General features: G+C 46.6%; 1 protein-coding gene across 2 annotated transcripts in view; it reads right to left on the reverse strand.

The window, feature by feature from the left end:
* The window catches only part of soga1 (suppressor of glucose, autophagy associated 1), a 47,600-nt gene extending 28,473 nt beyond the window's left edge, over positions 1–19,127 (reverse strand). For both annotated transcript variants that reach the window (XM_057039921.1, XM_057039920.1), the window contains exons 1-4: positions 17,936–19,127; positions 15,140–15,241; positions 14,840–14,962; positions 8,805–8,954 (exon numbers count right to left, since the gene is read on the reverse strand). In XM_057039921.1, coding sequence (XP_056895901.1) covers positions 8,805–8,954; positions 14,840–14,962; positions 15,140–15,241; positions 17,936–18,853 — 1,293 coding nt within the window. In that variant the 5' untranslated portion in view covers positions 18,854–19,127. The remainder of the gene's footprint in view (positions 1–8,804; positions 8,955–14,839; positions 14,963–15,139; positions 15,242–17,935) is intronic.
* Between the last annotated feature and the right edge of the window lie 92 nt (positions 19,128–19,219).

Below are 19,219 nucleotides of genomic sequence, written 5' to 3' on the forward strand. Positions count from 1 at the left end.
TCAGAAAGTAAAAGTGGAAAGTTATTCAAAGCCTCTTTTGGGTTTTAATTCCAGGGTAGCCAGACATGATGATATCTATGTCTATTAGGGCAAAATCCAGGAAGACTTGCTCTAAAATACGTCAAGACTGATAAGCTGTCGCCCAATTTCAATCCCTCTTCTTAGAACTTTTCTGAAAGTTTTGAACTGACGTGTGATCGTGTGATGGAGTAACTCTGTTGTGGGTCCGGAGGAAACGCAGACGTTGCTGATTAAAGGTAGTGGGATCTACCCAGCAGTGGTTTATGCCAGTTAACTGGTGATCTCAACGGAACCTGCTAAAGCCTGAAATATCTTCGTGTGTGCGTGAATGGAAGGATGTCCTCCTGATCTGATGAGATCAAATCCTTTTATATAACCCGATGAGATGAGGTCAGGGGGAAACGTCATCCATCCACCATGATTTTAAATACATTTTCTCAGGATCACTCTCAGGAATTGCGTAACTTTATTGAAATACAGCAATGTCAGATGGTTCTTGCACTATCCTTTATCTCATCTTCTACCTCTTTACTTGCGGCTGTTCTCGCTGCTACGAACAAAGAAGACAGATTCAATCAAACCATTTAAGTAAGAATAATGTAATGAGCCGTGAACAAAACAGCGGCTTTTCCTGGCAGAGACTGGGAACAGTTTCAAACGTGTTACTTAAATTAGTTCTGGTCCATTTTTTCCTCCCCCCACAAAGTTCCCGTTTGGGTGAGCAACTTCTATGGCTAAGTTAATAATGATATAGTATTTTCACCTGGATAAAAGCTCAAAATAAAACAAAAATACATCAATTTACACTTTGTTACACACTGTTTTTTCAAAGGCAAACAGTAGCTATCTGATGTTGCAGAGTTGTTCCTCTCAATTTAACGATCCATTAGGCGGTTTACAGCTGACGGCACCCTGACGTGTGGAGAGATCCTGTCGGGTATCGTGCAACACCGGCCGACCGTAACCATAGTAACAACAGCGCACTGGGAGCCGCGTCAGCAGGAGTTGCCAGCTACTGGTTTTCCACGTCTCCGCTTCCACATGGTAACCGGAGTCGGCAGCACAGTGATGATGTCACGCAGCCGTGCTCTGGGGCATGCGAGAAAGGGCGGAGGAAGGAGAAGAAGAGGATACAGACATGCACAGATGAGTGCTGTCACGGAAACCAGAACTCACAATCTGTCAGCAGTCAACGCTCCACATCCATCAGCTATCGTCAGCACCTGAACCTCTCGTCTCATCTCGTAGCCCTAAAAGCCAGAGGATAAGACCTCTGATCGAGCCATCGCCTACTTTTATCTGCTTCCCTCATATCTGAGCTACTGCAGTGCACGGTGAAGCATAATCGGCTCATTTAAAAGTTGAGGCGCTGGAAGATTATGGGCAGAGCAAGGACGTGGCTAACACAGCGCCTTAAATGAACCACAGATGAGCAATCCCATCCAAACCATTTTATTCATCTGCTTCATCTGCTGGCTGACTACACAGACGCTGCTGTGATGTCCCGAGAGGGGGTGCTGAGACAGTAAAAGTTCTATAAATACACTTTATTTCCTCCATTCCTTCTGCATGCGAGTTACCAAATGACTTATTTTGTTATGATGACCGAGCAGTGAATCCTAACATGTCTGAATGGATGGAAAAAGAATGTCGATGATCCACTAGTGACATCATTCTTCAGCTCAGTTAACCCTTCACCAGCATCATAATATAATATAATATAATAATAATATAATATAATATAATATAATATACTATAATATAATATAATATATATATATAATATAATATAATATAATATAATATAATATAATATAATATAATATAATATAATATAATATAAGGACCTCATGTGATCTGACCTTTTGAAATGTGAAGCACAACTACAGCTGAGGAGTAGAAGCTGCTGACTGGTGGTGTTGGGGTTTTACCCCCATGACTGCGTTCGTCATAATTTCTGGCCCTTTCATAGGGCACGAAGCCATTAAATCCAGAGGAGCTCAGTTCTTGTGAAGAATGCGGCGGCCCATATTGATCCGCCGCCTCTGTCTGTCTGCCCTGCTGAGAGAGCAGCAGCAGCCGTGCAGACAGCCGTGCCGGACCGGCAGAAGCAGATTAACAATTGTTCCGGCAGGTTTTCCCTTCCATTTCATTTATAAATGTCACAGTGGTGCAAATACTCAAATCAGTGAACCGCGCAGGATGAAATTCACTCAGTTATTCAGCTTTTTGGTAACTTTATTTTGATGGGGAACGGCCCAGCAGTGACTAAAGAGTAAATTTCATCCTCTCTTAGCGCCGTGTTTGGCTCCACAGATTCAAACATCCATCTACTTCAGGCCGTGGTTTATGATAATAAAGTCTCTGCCAACGTGCGGAGCTATTATGGAAAATGGGCTGAACGTTATAAACACATATGTCATCAGGTGTGCGGTAAATTGGCTCCCCAAGGACATCAGAGTGGAACCTTTTTTGAGATAATCTGCACTCTAGAGAGCTTAAAATGCTGCCCACCATTTACCAGACTAGTGTGTGTCCTCTTTCCTCCATCTGCTCTTTGGCATTGTCCTCATCTCTAAGGTGTGTGCCCACCTGCTGTGCTCTTCTCTTCCTTTGGCCCCATCCTCCTCATCAGGATGTGTATCTAGAGCCACAGATGCCTGGAGCGTCCACTCCATCACCATTGGGGCAAGAAAAATATGAGCTGTGTCAAGTTGCCGTGGCAACATTATCTGATTACATTTTCCCCATAGGCGTGGACCTTTGCTTTCTGGCCTGGTCTACCAGTGCAAATCCATAGATACAGTATATACACAAAATGGAGTTGCAGACGCCTCACAGCAGCATTACAGGGGCTGTAAAGTAGATGCAGAGGAATCAGCAGATATGAAGCTTCCCTACAACGACGGCATTTTATGTTTTAGATTGACCGATTCAGAATATATTATCATCTGTATGGCTTTAGTATATTATGTCAAAGGGAAGCCAATCAACCCATTTTAGCTGCATTAACACAAACATGTCCTGAGATTCATTGTAGCTATACAGATGAGCTGAGTTCCACCTTCCATCTGCAGCTACTGGGAAGCTGTCAGTGTTTGACCTGTGCCACGAAAATAATCAGCTTTGACATTTTTCATCACGTGTTTTTCACTGCTTCAAAGCTAAAGGTGAAGCTCAGTCATTCAGTGGGGTTTTAATGCAAATAGTCCCCTTGGCGACGTTTGTTGATGGTGAAACGTAACAAGAGAAACCATATTCACGAGGAGGACAGGCGACGTTCCTCCCGGCCCCAAACAAACTGATGATGCCATCAGGTGGGTCTTACATTCCCATTTTCTGTAATTGAATTGTAACTGTCATTTTGTGTGTTAGACACAGCGTTGACAGTGACTCCTTCTGTCTTCACCCTCATACCCACAGCACAGCTGCGCTGTTGTAATCTCACATTTCCTGTAATTTAGTTGAGTATATCTGGCAAAATATTTGTCACATTTTCCAAATGATCAAAACACAAAGTGAAGCTGGTGTGTCCAAATGTAAAAGTTCGTGCAGTAGAATAGAGGCTTATACAGGCAGTCACCTTGTGAGAGGTGGGGGTACATAAGGTTACTAGCCCCCTGCCTGGCGCAGGTACACACAGTTGTACTTCTATCTTTGTGAGGCCTTTCCTTGGCATAAGGCATTTCCCTCCTCCCTCCCCCTAAACCTAATTCTAACCTCAACTTTAAAACCACGTCTTAACCCTCAAATAAACCTGTAAAGATGTGATTACCACCCAAAATGTCCTCACTTCCCAAGAAACTCAATATGTAGCAAGAACAAGAACACACAAACACACACGCACACACCCTAGCCTTAGGCTGATTCACCGTGTCTGATCAACCTCATGTGCCAACTTGAAACCTTTGCTCAAACTGACTGCAGTACTGATGCCAGCTAAATGTCAGGGTTTTAAATGTTTTATTAATTCTATAATGTTAGGAAAGCAGGTTTAGTCTCCATTATAGATTGTTGAATAAAACCAATTTCAACATCCCACAGAAATGCACCTCCTCTATCGATGTCTACTGAGGCATGAAATTACTGCCGCATCCCCGCCGGGGTTCTAAGAGATGTCCCACAATTAAAAAACGCAACACGAACACGATGACCACTCCCACCTGTGCGTCCAAGGGCCGCCGCATCAAAGCGCTGCACAACTCTGAGTTCAGAACGGACTGAAAAAACGAACCAATAACAGAACAATATTAGAGGACGTACGGCGGTAATGAGGCATCTGTGCAGAGAGAATGAGAAAACAGAGGAAAGGGACGGTAACAGCAGGGACACGGGTACATTCTTAACCAGGATTTCAGGCAACGCACATTGTGCTGTCGCACACTCATTTAGAATCGTTCTGTCAGTGATGTGCAACAACTGACTGTCAGTTACACTCTCTGCCTCCTCAAAACTGCACATTTCTCGGGGGGAGTTTGTCGTTCACACCGCTGGGCTCCAGCGTGGAAACATCCCCCACTGAAGAGCATCTTCAGTGGAATCCATCACTCTGACCCAAATGAATCTGGGTTTTAACCCGGCCCGTTCACGCTCTGACCCATTTAATAGAATGTGGGGGCCTGCTTTGATCGCGTCCTGGTGAGCTGCCGAAAAAACATGGCCACTTTGAATCGATGGCTTCAAAAGCGCATGATCTAATATTCAAATCATCTAAAGATGGATTCCAGCAACTGGCAGCAAACTCCCCAATGTGAGCTCTCTTTGGGGTCGACATAAACATGAAAATGACATGAAAAGAAGTCTAAACTCTGGAGCAGCAGAGTTAGCTCTGCACTCACCTTCTCTGTCCTCCACTCTGGTGAAGGACGTCACACTGGCAATAAAAGACACTCTTTCGCACATGCACACATGCCCCTTTCACACATGCATAAAATCAGGGGTTTCTGCAGAGATGCTGGCAAATGTTTGCATCTTTAGTCTCTGGTTTCAGATACCAGCTCATTCGTAAAACAAAAAACAAAAAAAAAACTCATGTGTGAACAGAGCCAACATGTGTGAAAACAAAGTAGTAAAAGTAAAAATAGTGGTTGCAGTCGCGGTTAGTGTGGGTGTCTGAAAGAATCTGCAAGTGTGAGAGGACACGCTCACAGAGGCTCGAGCGCCACATATCTTTACTCACTCCAAACAATCGGCAGCACTTCCTGAAAGTCAGAAATAACAGGGAACAATTTCCTTTAACTTTAACAGAGGATCTCACACACACACACACACACACACACACACACACACACACACACGCACACATCACCAGTTATATTTGCATATTTACACAATGCTCAGAGGGATGTTTATCAACCATGATCATCGTTCACGCAGATTCAAACAACATTAAACGTTCTGAGGCACATAATGTTTACCAAAAACGGTCGATCTCCGTGTTTACTACACCAAGGAGGGGGGCTGGAAAATGATCCATACGTGCTGCTGATTGTGCAAAACCCATTTGTGCATTTGATGAGAAATCTGAGGGCGGCCCGTCTTATTGCTCTGGGTTCTGCCGTGATGAAAATAGCAAAACAGGAGGATTACTGGAGGTCCTGCAGCCATCGCAGCCATCACATTTGAGAGGTCAGAGTGATACATGGTTAATTATTTAGCGCAGCCCTCAAGGGATGTTCTAAAAAATTAAAAAAGCCTGTCAGCGAAAAGGTTCCCCATCCGTGACAAAGGCAGCCAGTCCAATGAAATGGCCAAAAAATGCCTGTATGTATAGACAGTATATGTATATATCCAGGAAGGAGTTTCTTTTCTGCCTCCAACTAGAAAGAATCTTTTTCCATATAATGCTGTTATCTCCTCCGCCAGCCCTCCCTGCCAATACTTCACATGGTTCCTCGGCCCTATCTCTCCCTCTGGACTGCAGCACACTCCTTCTTTCCTCCCTGGCTTGTTCTCTTTCCTCCTTTGCCTCCTGCTTTTTTCAGTGGTATATTTCAATTTCAGACACTCGCCCCGCTGCATCTACACCTCTCCTTCATTTCTCCGCTCTGTTCCTCGCTGGCATTGGCTGCCTCGAGGCGCTGCGGCCACAGCTGGAATAAAAGCTTTTCAACCTCACCTGCAGTCCCAGAAGAAAAACAAGCCTGTGGGGTCTTGTTCAGGAAAGAACAGTGAACTGAGGTCAATTTTTAGTTCGAGTTAGCTGCAACACAATGACTGCACCACCTGTCTGTGCTCATTCAAGGTCTCATTCATTCACCTTAAAATCTCCCCATGAGATCATCCATCACCCCACCTGCTTTATTCTTCCATTTTGCCCTTAAGATGGCAGAGAAAATTCAAAATGTGGACATAATAATAACAAATACCTCCAGAAATCTTGATTTAAGCAGAATCTGTGCTTTGACTGTTTTTTACAAAATGAATAAAAACCTAGTTCCTCATAAATCCTCAAACAGCCTTTCTCCCCCTCCTCGAACTCTTCCTCCATCCTCTTTCGTCCTCCCAAGGTCAAACAGCTGAAACGGGTCGATGGAGTGGAGCCGAGGAGAACAGAGAAACCAGAGGAGAGGTGCCCGGAAAAAATAGAGAGGTATGATTGAAAGAGGGGGGGGAGGAGGAGATGATCAGACAAGGGATTTTGAAAGAGAGAAGGGAGAGGCAGGATTAAATAAAAATCCCCAATTCAGCATTCCTGTGCATCTCCACAGCAGCAGCAGGCGGGGAGGGATGATGGGAGGCGATGAGAGAGAGGCAGGAGGAGGTGAGGACAGAAAAAGTAATAAGAGGCAGCGTCTGCCATCCATGTCGGACCTGATTGCTTGTGTTGTTTCTTTACCCCCCGGGGTTAGTGTACATTGTGAGCAGGTATGTTTTAATCTGTATTACCTGACTAACGTGCAAAATAAATAAGGCAAGACCAGCATGAGCTGCGCGAGAGTAATGAGCCACGTAAGCAGCCAAGCATTTATCCACAGGTCTGAGGCAGCGCTGCACGACTGACCAGACTTGACACGACTCCAGCTGAAACCGAGCCAGGGTGCCCCGACTCGTGTCCTGAGGTGTCTCTGGGATGAAGAACATTGTTTGCGTAATCGTGAGACTCCAAAATCAAATGATATAAAACATTTCTTGGCGTTCCTCTTGCACCATCCAAAAATGGTCTTCTCCCCAGAGAGGTCGCGACAGCGAGATGGATGCAACTAATCTGGCAATTTGCTGTCACGTCAATGACAAAAGCAGCCCCTGGATCTTTAAGCTGCGTCACTTGGTCAGATTTAGAGCTTTATTTTTTTGTTCATCTAAAGATTCTCTGTTGGTTCACATTAAATCCTACAACTTGACGCACCGACAAAGATAAAAATACCACCTGTCTACTACCAGTGCCCCCTGGTGGTAGACTCCAGTAAAGGAATCAGCCCCTCCTCCCCCATTATGTCAACCGGAAATCTGATGACTCAAATTAAAACAGGTTTCTCATCATTTTCCACCAGTTGCCACGAACATGTCATGACTCACAGCCAGAATTAGACTCCAGTCGTGTCGGCAAAGTGTCATAATCCGTGTGTTTTCTTAGCAGTGCAACTGTGCAGCTTGCAACATATGCAACTGATAGCTGGATCTTGGTTACAGTTCGAACTCTGCTCCTGGACATGCTAGTAACTTAAAACAAAAATAAAATATGTAAAATCTATGATCAAGATCAAGACTTTTTTATAACATTACCATCTGATCGTCTTCACCCAAAGCCTTAATCCTGTTAGTCCTGTACAAGCTAATCCCTCTTTAGTTCACATCAGTGGCCCGCAGGTGGCAATAACACCAGGCAGCACATATCTGTAGTGTGTATATCTGTAAATATCAATATCAGGTCAGACTGGAGGCGGCGGCGGCCCTCAACACAATCAATAATTCACACACCTCCTATGAAACCTGTGAATCAAGAGGCTCCTCTCCCTCTGATCCTTTGTCTCCTTGTGCACAAAACACATTTGGTTAGCACATTTTTCCCTTTCTAGCCTGGTGTTGAATATAAATTTCAACCCTTGCGTTTGCCAGTTTCCAGGCTAACCTGACACGGATGGCTGACACATTCCTGTGCGGCTGGGCACACAAGCAAACAGAACCCCTCCGATCAGCTATGTGAAGAATTCCCATCGCTCAAGTGAAGCATAACTCATAACAGAACCATCTTATGAAACCGGGTCAACCCTGCAGTTCAGCTGAGATCCCACAGACCCTCTCATCAGGTCATATAACAGGTTTCGTGGTGAAACCGTCGACGGGAGGGTTTAGAAGCACGAGCTTTGTGGAAGAACCGATGAACAGAAAGATTCCCTGAAAAAGAGGTTGGACGAATAACTGACAATTATTGTAAATTTGGCTTCAGAAAGTGCCACGTAAGGTTTGTTTGTTGCCACTTCAAATTAGAATCTTTGGTTCCATAGCAGCGTTTTTGGCAGCACCGCCTGTAAGAGGCGAGTCTGTGGAGTGCTGGCGGAGCGGTGGAACAGAGTCACACTTGCTCAGAAGTGAGACGGGCTCTCCTGAGAAGCGCGGGCACAATAAACAGTTCTTCCTCTCCTTCAACGGACCAGAAGAACAGTAAATGAAGATCTCTCTTAGCCGCATTGAGCTGCAATTTACAGCCCGGTCCAAACAGATAACCGTCCACTTTAAAGTGAGAAAGTTCCAGCTAGTCAACGACTCCACATCTGCACTTCTGGCCGTCATCTCCAGCCCTGCTCCGTTTCTACCGAGCCGCTCCGGTGTCGTGACCTCACCTTGTCCAGCTCCTGCTGCAGGACCTGCTTGGCCACCTCCAGGTCCTGCAGCCGCACCCTCAGCTCCTCGTTCTCCTGCTCCAGGCGACTCCTCTTCTTCTCGAAGCTGTCCAGCTGGCTGTGAAGACGCATGGACACGTCCTTCGCCACCTGAGAGAAGACCAAGAGATCAGTCCAGGAGGATTGTGGCTGTTTTGTGCAGTGTTTATGTTATTACTCATGAATAATTCACAGTATCAGGCGGCCATGCAGCATAAAATAGAGTCTTTTAGAGCCACACTTTTTAAGATGCCTTTAATTTAATTTCACTCTCATTTCGGAATAATCGCCGTAGCGACTGTTACACAAAAGCCGTGCTAGCACACAAGCTAAAAACATGCCTGGCCAGCAGCAAAGTGACCGAAGACACCGATCCCCCTCACACTGAATCACTTCCCGACACTTATCTGATTTAAGCGTTCTAAAATTAGCCTTTTAATCACTTTGTTTTCATATCAAGGAGCGACATAATGAATAACATGCAAATAACGTTTCTATGGTATCTGTGACGGCTGACAAATGGCTTTTTGGGAGGCTTTTAAGAGCAGTGAGGGACTTTGTAGATAATGAAAACCAAATCTAATGTAATAAGTTCCCTAAAGCAGATGAGATTTTAAATATGAAGCAATAGTTTGATGTTCCTTTATATTATTGAACACTATATTCACAGTGACAAGGACAAAAGTTAAATTGCTACATTAGGAATTAAATGCAAACAAATAAAATGTATGGGACTCGTGCTTTATTTATATAAATATATGTAATGAGTTTTTAATTGGAACAGGGTCTGAATAGATTGAACGGAACAGAACTCTGACGACTCCCAGGGGGATCAGATACATCCAGCTCTGAGCCGGGTCGGGTCAGTCACGCAACAGCTTGTAAAATCACTCAGATCCATTAAACTGTGCATGGCTGAAAGCTAGCTGGAGGTGGTCGACCACCCTTCAAGAGGTTTTTCTACCTTTACGGTGACAGTTGCATAGTGCGTGTCCACTTGTTTTCACTTCAATATACATATACATTTTATTTTTTTTTAATTTAGTCATTTAAAAATGTAGAAATAGTCAGTTGCGGTCTGCACAAGTATGCGATCAGCTGGTGTCATTTGATTGCAGGGAAAGAGGAAAGGTTCTGCCAGACAAAGCCCAGGTGGAAACTTGGAGCAAATACAACTCGGCTCAGTCAGCGATTCAGTGTTGGGTGTTTACTTTTGGTGTCTGCAGGAAGATCTCCATTTGTCGTGGTGTTTACTTCTGCGCGTGCACGCACGTGTCTGTGCGTGTGTGGGTGACTCTTTGTGTGCGTTTCAGTGCCCTCACAATGGCCCTCTGTGCACCCTCTCTTGCTCTGTCGCTAATGTTTTACTAATGTTTTAAGGCCCCCATGCTCTGGTGTGTGTGTGTTCTTGACCTTGCCAAAATGTGTATTTTACTAGAGAAATAAGGACATTTTGGCTGGGCCTTCAACTATAACTTCAAAGGAGTGGTTGAGAGCAAAGACTCAGTTTTAAGGTCGAGGTTGGAATCAGGTTTAGGTTATGTTAGTGGATAGTTATGGTGGTTAGTGTTAGAGTATTGAGCTAGGTGATGGACTACGATGGTCCTCCAAAGACAGAAGTACAAGGATGTGTGTGTGTGTGTGTGTGTGTGTGTGTGTGTGTGTGTGTCCTTTTGACCACGTTTGTAAATGACCTCACAAGTACACTTGATGAATAAACTGAGGAAGTGCTTCTGAGATTACACAGCCTCCGTGTCATTAATCTACAAATGATTCACAGTCATTACTGTCACAGCTCTTCATGTCCTGTATCTCACCTGTTATTGGATTTGGTTATCAATAATGATAATTAAGAAATCCATATTATGTATTATTGTGGTGTTCATAAAATGACAATTGCCGCCGTAGACACAGGCAGCTGGGTCAACATTAGATGAGCAGCAATTCCTGGAATGAACAAGGTTTGACCCTCGGCGTGTGGCCGGGTTGTAGATCAATATCAAACATTGGTATAGACTTGATCATCAAAGTAGGACGTGGTACATGTCCTTCAAAGTCTGGCAGGCAGGTCGCCTCAGGTGGGTGCAGGTCTCTCACCCTCTCTCACATCAGCACATTTAATTTGCATTTATGGAGAATAAATTGGTTGGTAAAGATGAGCCATTTAGAGAATACTGCCTTAATTTAAGCATATGGCTGTTCTACATTTCCTGCTCCTAAAAACTGTGTTAGTCCTGTCGACCTTTGACTTAATAAATATTGAATTGTTCTTGTGTCAAAGAGGAACGGGAAGGAATTTAACCCACTGAATGTAGCCAGGAACAATATAGGATGTTATTGGTATTCAGTTGGGGTGCGGGCCAGCTGGGTTTAAAAGAGTGCACACACACACACACACACACACACACACACACACACACACACACACACACACACACACACACACACACACACACACACACACACACACCCCCAGAGGGTAAACAGCAAAATCACTTAAAAGTGGCAGTTTGTTATCAAATGGATCTCTGTGGCGCATTTCCCCTCACACACAGACACACACACACACACACACGCGCACGCACACACACACAAACACACACAATCAGTTGGTGTTCCTACAACTGTCAAGTTTTCCTCTACGTCCCCAAAGACTCTTTGGAACTTTTCCAAGGTTTTTTTGTGTTCTTTTCTTTGGTCATTTAAATTTAAGGCAAAGCAAAGTTGGCGTCAGTTCAAAAACGTTTATATTTGACATGAACGTCAATTAAAGTAACAAGAAAGGCAGCATATGATCACAAAAATCACGGGTGGGAAAAGTACTCTTCACGTACATCACATTTAAATATGCATATTGTGCACAAATATACTAAAATGCTTTATAAACATTAAGCTTCCGACCTTCCCTGTTCATCCATTCCTCCCGTTTGGAGGATGTTACATCACAGGTCATCAAAAGCCTCACATCTCCGTCCCAAACCACGATGGGTGAAAGCATTAGTGAGCCACTGGTGTGACAGCTGTTCCAGTGCCGAGCACAACTCTCTCCTCTATCGTGCAGATGAGGAAAGAAGGAGGGGGCACCGTGGAACCGTGTCCCACCATCCTTAGCGTTCTTTTGTTTGGCAGTTGGAAGAGTGTGATCTCATCTCCGGTGTCACCGCCTGTCATCCGTCAAGTACCGGCTTATAGTTCTGATTTAAATTCTCCATATATTACACACAATACATTAGATTACATGTTAAGTGAATAGGTTTTGCACACACACACACACACACACATCCAGAGCAGGTTCAGAGCTACCGTTCATCTCCTCACCCATCATGGGTGTTCCATGACCTGCTAACTGAGCCTGTTTCCGTGGCGATATCAGATTATTCACTTGATCATGTTAACAGAATAATGTGATCTGCTGCTATCTGATTAGGAGAAATGGGATTAACACGCCCAGATTTCTCCCCAATGCTCCCAACTCTTTGCGTCCGCATCGATCTCATTTATTTCGTTCGTCTCTACATCTGCACAGGTGTAAAAAAAAATGATCGTGACATTTCCACGACAATCACTGAGTAAAACCAACGAGAGCAGCTGCGTGCAGCCCACTTTGCAGTTCTATTAGCTCCCATGTTAGCAAAGCTAATGCTACGACTGTAGGGGTCAACAAATCAAGACTGGCTCACATACGCACTTTAGTCCAATATTTGGACAAAACCCAGTAAACCAGGGTTTTTCCATCTCATTTCTTTCATGCGTGTCAACATTACTCCCCTTGTCAGATAAACCGAATCTGCACCAGTCCTCCCCAAATAATCCGATTTGAGTTCTGGCCTGCCTCTATTAGCGCGTCGCTCTTTGGATGTTAATGAGAAAGGCTAAGGGGACAGATCTGCTACCAACAGAGTTCTGCAACATTTGCTAACAGATGGCCTTGTGATTTTTTTTTTTAAATTTCAATTAAAACTACGAAACACACAGACGTGCGGGATGTAACTGAGCGGCAGGGCAAGAGCCTGCGTTTAATCCCTGGCATCTCCCAATTTTGTGACCCCTCCAGAGTGCATTTGTGACGCCAAAGGGGGCCGTGATTATCATGCTGCAGCAGTCAAGAGAAAATGAGAATGACAGTAATGACACTGCTGTCTGGATTAACATCAGGACGTCTGTCCTGCCTCACGATTATGATACATTGTTAACATTTAGAGTGAATACACACAAACACACAATGTGGGGTACAAGGGCAGTTCAGGGACGGACGATGATATAAATATAAATGCAGGTAGTTGGGGAAAGGTAAAGAGAGTTTGAATTCTCTTAGTTTCTCACACTTTGTATGAGAAGTCCATAGAATGAGAAATGTAACTGTTGACCCCATAAGAAACTTGAGAAGGTCTTCCTCTATTTGAGTGTGTGAGCAGAGCTCCAGATGTCCTGCGCCTGTGGGAACGAGCGGTGGACGAGAGCAGTGTGTGAGTGGGACAGGAAGTGATGTCAGACACTCTCCCAGGGCTTCTGACCGATGGTCGCTTCGCAGAAACGTGTGAAACAGCCGAGCAGATGCTTCCACAGATGTGAACACGTGATCAACAAGACTAAAGGGACCACATTACACACGTGCTGGTCTTTTCTTGACTCTGACACCTTGATTAGAATTATTTTAAGCCCAGTTTGCTGTTTTATTTGGGTAATTTAAGAGTACTGACAGTTCAATTTTGTTTTTTGCTACTTGAGTTCTAACTCATGCAGCTGAATCGCTGCTGAGTCACAGAATGAGCGTGTTTTTTTGTAAGCTAATGACAAAGCTGCTAGAATACAAATAGTAGTAGAGGGGCAGGGAAAAGAAATGCTGAGCGTGCGTTTAAACCACAAGCAGACACAGCTGACGTCTGTGGCCACCGGCGCTGAGACAGAACACAAACATCCAGACGGACTTGTCTGACGGCGGCGTGTTCTCGTCCCCCATTCACTCAACATTTCCACTCCTCGCTGATCGCGGCGCCGAGTTCACCTTAAAGAACACGAATCAACTCCAACTCCTTTCCGCTTCCTGGTTCCGTCCCTGCCTCATCCTGGCACCGATTGGCTGATTTGAATTTTCAAATAGTGGCCATCCTCCTGGCTTTTTTTCCCCTCTTTCCAGAGTCAACACGCGGACTCACTCCCGGAGACACAGGATGTACACTCATTTTTTCCTCCCTCCTTCCAGTGACAAGCGGGAGGGTGAGACAGGGGCTGAGAGACAGACAGCAGCAGCCGGTGGAGCGCCATTTAATAGTGGCATCGTCAGTCTCGCTCTCTCTCGGGGGTATAAAGGCCTCATTGTGTCCTCTATCACGTGGAAAATGTTGAAGGAACGCTGTGAATTTAACGCGGTGTGTCCACAGCCCAGGCTTAGCGTGACAAGAAAGAGAGACGGGGGCCTTACCCCCGCTGTGTTTGTGTATAAGTGGCCTTTATCAAGGATTCCTGAAGTGACTGGGATGACTGGTGCGTCTGGGTACTGCCAAGGACACCAGGAAAAGTGGGTGCTAGCTTACGTCGTCCATATGTGTGTAAAATTGGAACATCTGGTCCCTGCCTGCGTGTTCGGTAACAGCGAGCGTGACAGTTTGCTACAACATACTTTGATCGGGGGAATTCCTAACAAACAGAAGGAACTGACCATAACAGTCATGTGACTGTGTGGAAATGGGTCATGAGGACTGTCACACTACACATATGATGAGACACAACATGTGAGCAACCAACCCTGTTAGCGTTTCAGGCCACTGGGTCATATCTTTGTTTTGACTGTTTTCCCTTAATGGTGCAGCCAGACACATCATCGCGTTTCAACATTTATTGATTACGTTTAGCCGCCTGCGGGGACATTAGCGACCGGCTCGCTTGCTACTTTCAGTTAGCATCTTAGCTTGCAGCAGTGCACCATCAATCTTGAGATTCATAAAATCTCTGCACGTTCAGGCTCTGGTGTCAAGCACGAGCGCGCGGTTACTTACTCTGACGTCTTGCTCCAGTGTTCGTATGAGCTCTCCGTCCACTTGTCCCGTTTGTGCCACTCGGAGAGATCGCCGCTCTGCCTTCCTGAGTCGGTACTGCAGGATGCGGCAGGTTTTATTTGCCTGGCAAAACAGGAACAGCACTAGAATATTAATGCTGAGTAACAACGTAAAAAGCCCGATGTTGCTTTTATCTCAGGACTAAGGTTATTTTGAGCGTCCTCCTGTGGTTACACAGCCCAGCATGTTGCCTGATGGATCACTGATGTGGGCAGGAAGCGTGTCAACCTGCCATCTCACCTGCTCCAGCTGTTGCCGTAATTCCTGCAGCTGGTACACGTCATCCTCCATGTACATGTCTCTCATCTCCAGCATCTCAGACCTCAGCTCCTCCATCTCGTCCTGGAGACAGAGAAGAAGACTCTGTGAATCAAACTGTCACCGGGGGGGTTTAATGCACTTATGAGGAGCTCAACAGTTGCTAATGACACGTCTTTCAGAGACGAATCCTCTTCCACGGCCGCTACCCAATAAACCGTCACCCATCTTTGTCATTAGCAGGCTCACATTATAATTAATGGTCTCTCTTAAAATGAACTATGTAATAATCTCACAATCAGATGTGAGGGGCAATTACAGAGGGGTCCGAGGAATGCTACGCGATACCGTATCAATCGTCCTGTCTCTTGCGTCCATCACAGTGGAGGTCAAAAGTCAGGGTTGTTCTATTAGATTACATAAGACGAGGCCTTCAACAAGTCTTTTGGGATTTGGAACAATGGAGGAGGCAGATTCCCGTAACCCGAACCTTTAAATGTACATCTAAAACAAACCTGCCTACGCTAAAATCCATAAAACGGCAGAGGAACGCCTCAAAACTGTGTTAATTTACAAGAGTGGAGCGCAGTAAAGTTATGAATTATTGATTTCAGCCTGACGGAATGAATTGCATCATCCCGGTGTGAGTGCGTCCTTGATCAGAACCACACCCCGCTAAAGAGCGGCCCAGCCTGCTGGGAGCATTACACGGTCGTGCACTTCCACGTGTGTGTTGACATGAATCCCAGCGCCGGTAAAAAAGAAAGAAAAAGGAGCACGGCGGAGAGATCGCTGTCATGATTTACTCCAGCGGAGAATGTGGGTCAGCTCCTGCACGACTGTAGCAACTGGGAGCGCCTCCAGGGAACGCCGAGAGGAGGAGACGAGGTGGAGAGAACAGGAAGGAGAAGCAAAAAGAAAAGGAATGTAAAAACTAAACAGAGCGGCAAAAGGAAGATAAGACACAAGGCAGAGAAGCCGAACAGAAAGGGAGCAGGAGGAGGAAGGATGGGGGGGGAAGCCACCGTGATGGAGGAAGAGTGGGAACGCGAGGACACGGAGGGAAGGAGGAGCACGTTAATGTGCTGAGAGAACAGGAGGACAAATTGGCCCACTGACCTGTTTTTTACGTCTAACTAAAGAAGATGGTGGGTGTCAGGCGAGCTCACCAAGCCAGTCAGGAGACCGGAGCGACCAATCAGGTGTCATATTGTTGTGAGATGGTTCTGCCCATTGTGGGAACCATGACACCTTTTAAACTTTGATTCTGCGCCTCGGTTCAGGCTCCAGGAGCACGTTACGCTGAGCAGTTGATCTGATTCGCTGTGAAAACTAATATAAATACCTTTCACTCATAAAACCATGCTTTATAGACAACAGCGGATCAAAACAAACAGCTCAATCTGACAAGTATGGAGCTACAGGTGGCGGCTGATTAGTGACAGCTTTAAAAAAGGGAAACTCCTGACTATGATCCCGAGCTTTCGGATAAGTTACGACCTTTAGGGAATGATCCTAATGTTTAAGTAACGGTCTAATACTCAGTCCGGGTGTTGGGGAGAGGAACACCGGGTGTAGGCCAACACCCGATGATCGCTCATCCATGTTCAAATGGTTCTGTGTGACGTTCAGGGACACTCTGGAGTTGATGGACTACGCAGTTAGCTCAAACCTCGAGGTGCCTCTTCGGCCTGTGGGAGGAAATCACCTGGATCCAGCTTCCTGGATCCAAACCCACGACCTTTTTATCCTATGAGGCAGCGGTGCCAACCTCCCCCAGTCTGCCCATCATGTGACCATATTGCAGGATACTGGGTTGCTAAGATTGAGGCAACATTGGGTGATTTGTCAATGGGCTATAAATGCATCCAAAATAGCATTTGTTCATCATGAATAGAGTCCACCCCCCCCCCCCCCCCCGCCTCCAATGGGGCCAAAACATGAAACACTGTGTACTAAAACTAAAAAAAACCAGTCAGACCCAGCACAGATTCTCAATTCTAGACCTCCTCTGGTGTCACAGGACACACATTGGTGGACAGAAAGGCCTCGTTTTTTTGTGCGCGTTGCAGCTGCGTCGGCGGCAACAGACACATTGATGGTGGAGGCTCACTTAAGGTCACATCAGGTGGGATCCAGCCGCCTGCGTCAGCCAGGTGTGTGCGTGACCTCGGGCTCAGGTCTGACGCCGTGTAATGTATTGACTGTCAGATTGTGCCACAGCTCATCCAAGGGACTCCCATGATGCTTTATGGTGGCCTAACAGGGGCCGTTACGTGCTCTACGCCGCTCAGACGGCTCCGGGCCCAGACAAGGCGTCCATTCAGTCCAACCAACCGGTCGTGATAATAACGTCAGTGTTCTGACAATAGCAGCGAATGCGCCATGTCCGCACCATAATGGAACATTTCTCAAAGTTCCACCCGCTCCTGGTGAGGCCAAGTGCACTTAATCAGTCGCCTTCTCATATCAATCTCTGACAATTATGGCTTTGCTGGCTGCCTGTTAGTGCTTAGGGACAAACTAACACAATCAATTAGGCCCTAATCAATCACCCTCAAGATGGGAGTCCAATATTACACTTTTAATTCCTGCACACCTGTGAGCACTGAGACATTCCTGGATTATCTCATCCAATAATGATAATAATACCTTTTATGGTGGGTAGAATTTACTGGCATGAGTTTACACAGGCTAGACCTCTACTGTAGCAGGCTGCCACATTCTTGGATTTCTGTGACAGTTCCCCCAGATGTTTTGGGTTCCCATTCAACTTACTTTGAGGTAGTCATTCTCAGACCTGAGTTCCTCGATTTCTCGGGCATACTCCTCATGCAATCCATCCATAAACTCCTCCGTGAGGTCTGAGAAAGCCAGGGAGGTGCTGGCGGGCATCCTGCTGTCCCAGGAGGTGACGGAGCGCTCTTCGCCGGGAGACGCGTTCCCTCCCCCGGCCTCCACTCCCGCGGAGGGCCGCTCCTTCAACTCCTTCTCCGCTGAAAGGGTCTTGGCGGCGGGCTGGTGGGGGACTCTGGGGCCGTCCCCGGGCGGCCTGTCTCCCTCGGGTCCGCCGCCCCGGCTGCTCCTGGATTCGGCGTCGCTGCTCACGGAGAGTTTGTTCTCCTCGGAGGCGCAGTCCGACAGCTCGGAGCTGCTGTCAGTGGGGGAGAGTTTCCCGGTGGGACAACCCGAGTCCTTGGACAAATCATCGGAGCCGATGCTCGCGTCCGACACCTTTCTCCTCGCAGCGGTGCTCTTGCTCGTCTTTCCGCCCGAGGTCTTGGTCGACGAGGCGGAAGAGAGGGAGGATTTGCCCGAGGTTTTGCTCTTCTCCTTCGCGCTCCCGGCCAGACTCCCCACCGGGCTGCGCCTGGAGACGCGGCTGCCCAGGTGGATCGCGCCGGGCTTGATGGTCAGGGTCGTGGTCCCAATCCCCCCACGGATCTTTGTCAGCGACCAACCGGGGACGTCTTTCGGTCTTGCCGGCGACGGAGCTCGGTTGATCTTCTTCTTCTCGCCCGGCGGCTGAGCGGACGGCGTCGCGGCCGGTTCGGCTTCAGCGTGCGGGCTTTCCGAGCCCTCCATCCCGCCTCCGTTTTCCATCTTCTGCCGGAGATGGAGTCTCCGTTCCTTGGGCGAGGCGAAAAAGACGTGAGTCGGAGAGTTATTAACATCAACCTCCTTTGTTTTTGTCATTCATTCCGTTTGGGTGCAAACGAGGGAGGCAGGAATCGAAACCGTCCGTTTCCACAAACGGGAGACAGAAGTTGGTGCGCGGAGAAGCGGCGACACAAAAGCGGGCAGGCTCCTGGCTGGCTGCCGGTCCCTGCGCTGCAACAAGAGGAACAGGAAGAGGAGGAAAACACGGAAATTCAAAATGCATTAATTCTAATGCGGTTCTCCGGTCGGTGCGTGCAGTCCGCTTTGTTCTGCTAGACCCTCCCCTTCAAGAGGTCCGTCTGGATGGGTCTGAATACTCTCTCTCTCTCTCTCTCTCTCTCTCTCTCTCTCTCTCTCTCTCTCTCTCTCTCTCTCTCTCTCTCTCTCTCTCTCTCTCTCTCT

This window comes from Takifugu flavidus, chromosome 8, assembly GCF_003711565.1.
Source record: "Takifugu flavidus isolate HTHZ2018 chromosome 8, ASM371156v2, whole genome shotgun sequence".
Lineage (NCBI taxonomy): Eukaryota > Metazoa > Chordata > Actinopteri > Tetraodontiformes > Tetraodontidae > Takifugu > Takifugu flavidus.